General features: G+C 31.6%; 1 protein-coding gene across 1 annotated transcript; it reads right to left on the bottom strand.

Moving 5' to 3' along the window:
- Nucleotides 1-6,404: 6,404 nt before the first annotated feature.
- LOC129943124 (uncharacterized) lies at nt 6,405-7,229 on the bottom strand. Its single transcript, XM_056052372.1, has one exon. It carries the CDS (start codon nt 7,227-7,229, stop codon nt 6,405-6,407), a length of 825 nt encoding a protein of 274 aa, XP_055908347.1.
- Between the last annotated feature and the right edge of the window lie 1,640 nt (nt 7,230-8,869).

The following is an 8,869-nucleotide window of genomic DNA, read 5'->3' as shown; positions in this document are numbered from 1 at the left end:
ACCGGGCTTTCTTGAAACAGTTTTGAATTGTTTGAGGTGTAACCAACCACCAAGATCTTTTTACAATCTGTAAAGCTTTGAGAATGGTCATATCTTTTAAAAATGTTTTGATGCAGTTGCCTTCAATTGCAAGAACCTGTTTTCTCACAGAAAAAAAAGTGTCTTGAATTAAATTTACAAAAAAATTATTAATTTTACCTTGGTCAAGAGGCTGTATTAGACTTGTAGTCTTGGCAGGTAGGAAAACATTTTCAATATTGATGAGTGTATAGCTAAGCTTATGACAAAGACGCAATATCCACCAGCAGCAAGATTTTCTTTTTTTTCTTGGACATTTTATCATCCATCTCTTTAATTATTTCGATCTAAAATGTGCTTGTCATCCAAGCCTTTTTATTTCATTTGTAGGGAACTGGAATCGTTTTTCCTCGGAAACAACGGGGTTGCTTAAATGTACCAATAGAAAACATCCATTTTTCGGACCCCGTTGCAGAAGTAATGTTATAGTGTCCTTTGGACTTTTTTGTCCGCTCACTGTTTGGTTTCCTGAAACATACACCGAAAGAAAAAAGGTTGGTTGATTCAAATATGTTTCATTGTTGGTTGACAATGCAGACAAAATTGTGAAAATTACTACAATTGTAGTCAAATCAACTAAGGCTTCGTGATCGAATCAACTAATCGAGCATTGTTGATTTTTTTTCGTGCTAAGTATCATGAAAATAGTGATATCAATCACATTCATAGCTGATTCAAACATGATTAAAATGTAAAACGATAATTCAATTGTTGATTTCATTATTGCTTAACTATGCACGTCGTAAGCAACAAAAATCTTAAAAATTTGTGAAATTGAGTACGTCTGTGATGATTCAGCCAGGACTTTTCATGTTTAAATTAACAAACTAAACGTTGTTGATATTTTTTTGCCTTTAGATTCCATAAACATTAATTCATCGATCACTCTTATAGTTAATTTTGAATACTATTTCAATAAATGAAAAATCAATCACAAACGTGTTTGAAGAAGCAAGGTTTAATAATAAACCAACAAAGCAGCGATAAGTATCGTAAAAATAATCACTCAATCAAATTCATAGTTTTAAAATAAGAAATTGTAAAATTGAAATGGTACGTTTCTGTTGCAATAACCAACGTTTCATGTTAAGATTAACCAAGCAGACTTGGTGTCGTTGTAAATTGTTAAGTACTATATAAAAAAAATCAAAATGTATAAACATTAGTTTTAAACGGTCAGAACTCTTTTGTTTTCTTGTTTCTTGTTTGTATATCACAGAAACAACCAAACAAGCGAAGGAAATCTTTCTGTTTATAAACATAGTGAATCAACTATCGCCTTACGTGATTTCACTCCTAATTGTTACATTGACGAAGAGTACAAACAAGCCCATGTTATTCTTAAAGAATTACATTAGATGCTAAAATTGAATATCAAATCGAACGAGATCGCCAGATTTAGAGCAACTAGTTGTACGTAGCAAAAACAAAATTAAGTAAATAAAATCATTTTTGTCCTCTTTTTTTTATTTTATTAATTTGAGTTTAATTCATGCATCATAAGGGAGTCTGATATAAATGTTTATGAAGTTCGCAGCAAAAGACAAATATGTTTAGAACCGTTCTGCAACCAGTCCTTAAAAATCATATTATCCTGTAGTAATCCCTAAACTAGAAACTCATACAAACGATCCCGTATTTTTTCTAGTTATGCTGAAATCTGTTAGAGAATAAATTCCACACAATATTCACACCGTACAAATTAAACGAGCTTATTCCTAGGTTTTGGTTAGATAAATGAAAATTCACATTATAAATAACTTTGTTACAGTCTTATTGCGAAAGCTCTCATATTTAATTTTAAAAAAAATATTATCGGAAGTATAATATCTTAATAAAGAAAGATTATGGAAAAGCCTCTAAAAGGGGGATAAAAATCAAAACTAAATTCAAGAATTTTTGTTTATTGTTGTACACATTAGTTAATTAAATAATATGGATATATTTATCCTTTAAAAATTGCATTGTTTAAAAGCGTCTCTTAAACTAAAAAGAAGTCAAAAGGACTCACCCTAAAAATTAAAATTTCGTGCACCTCGTAAAAATGTTGATAATATTTTAATAAACTTTGTAATTCTCTAATTTGTTTTCATAAAATCTTTTGTTGAAATGTAAGAGTAGCTTTATACTGCGGTAAACACGACCATATTATCTCCATCACGAACATTGTTACAATTGAGAATGATTCCAGTATGGTCAACAACGTACGTGATCATAAGGACGCGCTTTATCGATAACGGCATTATTTTGTGTCTATTGCTCATTCCAGTGTGAAAAGTTCGGTAGTTTTTGTTTGGGGAACAATATTCGTAAGCGTTACCACTTTTTAAAAAAGTCGAAGTATATTTGAGGAAAAAGGCGAAGTAGATTGAGAAAAAATAGAAGTAGATTTGCTTAATTAACTTTTTTTTTATATTATATATAAATATATGTATAGTGTATTACTTTAGCACCGCTTACCAGAAATACCTAACAAAAACAAACAGAAAAGAAGAAAAAAGAGGTACCTACAGGCGAAGGATTATCGCCCAACAAAAATTATATAATAAATTGGAAAAAGTAAAATACCTATGTTAGAGGGAAATTCTGCAAATGCACACACAAGCTTTTCATAAAATTCGTGTACTTTTGTGATATACCGAAAAACAAATAGATTTTTCCCTTTTAGTAGAATTGCAGTAGTTTTAGAAATAATGTAGATTTCAATATTTTAGAAATGATGCGAAGTAGAAAGCGGATTTGAAATTTCTCAAAGTAAAGTGGTAACGCTGGTCATTGGCAATATTTTAAATTTTAAAATGATTTTAGGCCCTGTATCAACTGAGTCAAAAAATATCGAATATTTTATTTCATTAATAAAAAAAATATATGTAATACTTAAGTGGCTGGTTTCATATACTTAAAATAGAACTAGTTCTCAAAATAGAAAGGATAATTGTAAGTAAATGGATTTTTTCTGTTCCTTTTTTTCTTTCTAAAAATCACTCTTTTTCTTTTGAGAATAAATTCTTTTTTAATCATTGTAACCAGCCACTTACAGTGCATCAAAATATCATAACTTTAAAAAACTGATTTATTTTGAATTTAATTTGCTGATCTTCATATTTCAAAACGGACATAAGGTACCTATGTAATTGTAACCATAATCAGGGTCACACTCATGGACTGTCATTACATTATTTACTTTATGTTTAATTCGCAAGCGAAAAATTGAATCCTGTGCCAAAATTCTCAAATCTATTTGGGTTGATATTAAAAGATACATAGGTACATATATATTTAAGCAGAAATTTTGTTAATAAGTTTAACATATTTTATGAAGACTTTTTTAGTTTATTTAAAACATTTTCTTTATTTTTCTCTTTAATAAAGCTTGACTGTATGTGTTACCAAAAAATTTTAAATAATCTAAAATAATTTTCTGTCTGGGTTATTATTTTCCTATTGTGAAAGTGGACTTAAATCAAAACGTTTTTGTCTTATTTTTGTACACAGAAATTGAGTGAGGAATATATAGAGATTTGTTCATGCCATTAAAAACCGCATTGTTTAAACCCGTCTGAAACTACAAAGAGAGAATAGAACTTTCTTTAAAAACTGTTGTAGCCTAAAAGCAATCATACACTATTTGTATATTTGGAAATTGGAAAAAAAAACAGATGCGTAATATTTATGAAAAAACACAGTCCATCCCATTTATTTCCTTTTCCTCCAACCTTGCAAGAAATCAATATTTAAATAAGCTTTGTAATTATCATTTTCCAAATGAGAATCTGATTTGTTGTCATTAAATTATTTGTTGAAATGTAAGAGTAGCTTAATACATCCATAATAGTGCAGTTAACACGAATATAAAACTTCCATCACGAACATTGTTACAATTGAGAATGGTTCCAGTATGGTCAACAACGTACGTGATCATTAGGACGCGCTTCATAGATAACGGAATTATTTTTCCAGTGTTAAAATTTCAGCATCGGCTCGTCGTCGTCAGTTGTAGTTGGTGTTTGGACATTGAAGTGAACGCGTAAAAATTATATTGAAAACATCGCAAAAGGGGTAAGTCGAAAACTTATATCATATTTTTGTTTTTTCAATGCAATTACAATTACATTTGTATTTTTTGTACCACTTAATGCGAATAAATATTTATTTTCAGAAACCTTACAAAAGATTTCAACTTCGTCATTCTGCTTAGCATCTTTAATAATATCTAGAGTTAATATAATATAAGAACTGGAAAAAGGTCGTCGTCAGTTGGTGTTTGGACATAATAATTATAATACAAAAAAAGTGGAAAAAGAGTAAGTCAGAAATTTTAATCATTAATTTTGAGTTTCAAAAAAGCTTCTTCTTAAAAAATGTATTTAAATGACGTGATAAGTTACAATTCTCTTACTGAAAGTAATAATTATATTAGTATTTTTAATGATGTTTATAAAATTAATTGTACTATTTTGTTAAAAAATGTTCCATCTATAATATGTGAAAAAATAATAATATCCAGTTACATTGATCATTTTAACGTTTTAGAACTTTTAAGATTCTCAAAATTATTTTATTTATATTATTAATGAATTTAATGGGCCTCCTGTGTCTTTGCTTTAAAACTCTAGTATGAAAAATGTTATAATTTTAAAGTTTTTTTTTGAATAATGTGTTTATTTTGTATTTTATTCTTTAAGAACATTGATTAAAAATCAAGGAAATAAAAAAAAAACAATAAAAAACAGTTAAATTAAATGAAAATCAACTTTTTATTTTACCTTTAGAGTTCACAGATTTTAAAGTAAGTATAAAACCAAAAAACTACTGAAGATAAAGCGTTGTCAAGCAATCACAGTTGTATTGGAACGTAGTTAAAGAATAATGGAACCATTATAGTTTAAGCCTGAAAATTGTCATTTGACTACGAAATAAGCGTTGTTAAGCAATCACAGTTGTAGTTGGTGTACAATAAACGTAGTTAAGGAATAACAGAAACATTATAGTTTAAGCCTGAACATTATCGTTTAACAATGAAATAAGCATTATTAGGCGATCACCGTCGTAGTAGGTGTACAATAAACGTAGCTAACGAATAACGGAAACATTATAGTTCAATCCTGAACATTGTCATTTGACTATGAACGTGTTTCTAAATAAACGTATTCATTCAACAACGTACATGGTTAAACTATCACAAGAGTTGTTTATTCATCACGGTCATACTCAAAAATAATTTTTCAGAAGTACAACAGCCATGATCGTTTGAGTACGAAAATACTCAGTGTAGCACAAATATTGTCAAAAAACTATTAGGGGTGATGCATCGATTACGAAATCAACACCGTTCATTGTAAAGTTTTGATAAAAGAATTAATCACGCAATCATAGTGAAATCAAGAATGATTCTTGGTTGACGCCAAATTAACCAAGAATATTGATTGATATCACCAACGTTTTTTTTTCGGTGTAATGTTCCATCGGGCAATATGCTTTATACAGCAAACCAGTCTCGTCAGCGTAGAACACATCTTCAAGTGCATATTTTTCTAAGAGCTTGGGTATAACAAGTTCCTTGAAATTATTTGCTGCTTCTTCATTAGCAGAAACAGATTCACCGTGCAGCCTCTTAAAACGAATGTTCTCGTTTGTTTTCCAACGATGAAGCCAACCTAAATTTGCTTCAAAATCAGGGATATCCAATTCGTTCACAAATTGTTGAGCTTTTTCAAGCAATATGGGTCCCGTGAGCTTAGCGTTTTTTTTCCGACAATTGTTCAAACCATTTGGTCATAGTTTTGTTTAAAAGTTCATGTTTGGGTTTCCTATCCATTTTTTTGGCCAAATTTTTACAAGTAAACTTTTTGTTTTCAATTTCATTTGTTTGCCACTTCTTTTCTTGTTTTTCCCGATTTTATTTCTTCCAAAATTTTTAGTTTTATTTTTACGGATACCGTGTTTCTTTTTCTGAGCATTTTAAACACACAACATAAAAACAAAACGGGAAAGTTAAACGAAAACAAAAACAAACAATCAATTATAAAATCAAAATGTCACAATTTATAGACCACGGAGCAATCACGCTGTTGTCAATCTGACGTTTTCATTTTTATTGTAAAAGTGGAAATTGTTATTAAAGGTGTAAACATATTGGTGCGTATGTGTAAACAATTTTTTTTTTTCAATCAAAGGAAAGCTGAAGTGGAAGTAGACATAACTTTGTGATTGGGCGTTTGAATTGTTTTCCATTTGCATAGACAGATACAACCCTGCATATGCCGTCTGCACCTGGATGAGTCTCCACTACTCTAGCCAGTGGCTACTTCGCGGGAGGATATCTTTTATCTTTGATGATGACTATAGATCATTTCTTTCGATGTTTTTTTTGGATTTGGTCCACTTTGGACGTTGTTGAAGGCGTGATAGAAATTCCTTGTGCCATCTATACCAAAAGTGCTGAAACATTTGTTGGATATGTTGCCATCTGTTGAGTCGGTTGTTTTAAGATCAAGTAGTGATGGTTTTGGAACAATATTCGTAGGCTCTCCAATAAGGAAATGGGCAGGAGTGAGTACACTTAAGTCCATAGGATCATCGGTGAGTGGGCACAGCGGTCTGGAGTTTAGTGAGGCTTTGATTTGAACTAGAAGTGTATACATTTCATCATATGAATGAATTCTATTAAACAAAATACGTTTAAGATGGTACTTAACTGATTTTACTGCTGACTCCCATAATCCACCGACGTGTGGCGAGGCAGGCGAAATAAAACTCCAGCAAGTTCCTTCATTTTCCGTCTGGGCACGGACGTCAGGCGAAAGAATTTGAAGAAATTGACGATTCATCTTTAGACGCTCTTTGTTGGCTCCCACAAAGTTGGTTCCATTGTCACTGTACAAGTGACTACAGCTTCCTTTTCGCGCAGTGAACTTTCGGAATGCAGCCAAAAAACCTAAGGAAGTCATATCTGAGACAAGCTCGATATGAATAGCTTTTGTGACCAAACAAATAAATATGCAAATAAAACCGTTGTAGGTCTTCGTCGATCTACCTTTGGAAAGTTTAAGGTCGAAGGGACTAGCATAATCTACACCGCTATGTTGAAATGCCTTGTTTTTATTTACTCTTCCCTTGGGAAGTGAAACCATTAGTTGCGTGGTACGCATTTTGTTAAACCGATTGCAAGTAACACAAGCATGAAATTTTGCTTTTGCAACATTTCTTAAGTTTGTTTTCCAATACTTGGTTCGAATATAGGACATAATTAATTGTTGTCCACCATGTAGGGTTTTAACTGCCCGTCAGCAACAAGAAATTTTGTAAGATTAGAAGAACCTGATAGAATCAAAGGATATTTTTAATCGAAAAACGAAGTCGACCTCCAACACGAAGTTGGTTATTTTTATCAACGAATCGATGTAAATTAAGAATTTTACTTTTGAAAGAAATTTCCTTTTAAGTTGTTAGACTTTTAATTTCGTTAGGAAATGATGAGGATTGTGATAATGTTAGCCTTTATGTAACCACCGAAAATTCTCAGCCTTTCAGAGTTCATGGTTTTCTAAAGCTTGAGGTTGAAGTCCTCTTGAAGCGCAGTCAGCTGGATTGAGCTCTGAACTTACATGAAACCATTGATTTACATTCGTTATTTCTTGAATTTCACTTAGACGGTTGGCGACAAAAGTTTTCCAACGAATAGGTAAGGCATGAATCCAGCCAAGAACTATGGTTAAATCGGCCCAGAAGTATGATTCCAAGTTAGTAGTTTTAATTTGAGTAGCCGATTCAAATTTTTAAAGAGCTTAGCCAAGAGAATAGCCAAAAAAATTCGGAACTTAATTTATGTGGAAGAGGATCATCCCAGCCAAAGTTGTTGAAAATATATTTTAGCCAGAATTGTTGTTGGCGCCAGTAAGCCAAGTGGATAGAAAAGGTTCGATGCATCGGAAAGAAATTTTCTTTTTTTGAAAATATTACATATGGGAAGCGATACCTATTTTGAAGAAGAAATAATCATATTTTGGATTCCAAAATAAACCCAAAGCTTTAACTGATGAATTTGAATCATCAAAATTGAATGAAAACTTACAATCTTCTGGTTGTAATTCAGAAAGGGGTTCCTTACAATTTGAAGTCCACTTTCTTAGATTAAACCCTCCGGAAGTTTAAAGCTCCTTAAGCTGATTTTGTATTGTTTTTGCTGAACTGATTTCGTCAGTACCAGAAATAATATCATCAACGTAAATATCGTTTTTCGAAACTTCAGCTCCTTTAGGAAAATTGCCTGTTTCATCATTTGCTAACTGTTGCAGAACTTTGACTGAAAGATACGGATCACAAGTTGTACCATAACTAACTGTTTGCAGTTCATACAGTTGAAGTGAACTGAACGCCATAGGAACCTCTGCAACTTTGTTTCCTCAGGATTAACAGTGATTTGTCGGAACATTTTCTCAATGTCCGATGTGAAAACGAAAAGAAATTTACGCCATTTCAGAATGACTGATAAAAGGTCGTTTTGTAACAATGCACCGGGAAATAGCTCTTCATTAAGAAAAGTGGAGTTGACTGGCTCTTAACTTTGTTGTAGAGATACTTTCCTGCCATATTCCATGATGTGGTAGTATGAAACCATTTTCAGTTGGAGAAAGTTCTTGAAGATTACATTTAAATTTCATATGACTGAGGTTTACGTACTCATTAATGGATTTTTAATACTCCCCTTTGAGAGTTTAATTTTTGGGAAACACTCTTTGTTCGAGATGAGTGAACCTTTTCTGCGCATTAAGCAAGGAATTTTTATAGA

This window comes from Eupeodes corollae, chromosome 1 (genome assembly GCF_945859685.1).
Source record: "Eupeodes corollae chromosome 1, idEupCoro1.1, whole genome shotgun sequence".
Lineage (NCBI taxonomy): Eukaryota > Metazoa > Arthropoda > Insecta > Diptera > Syrphidae > Eupeodes > Eupeodes corollae.
Note: the sequence above shows the minus strand (reverse complement) of the source record. Positions and strands in the feature narration are given on the sequence as shown.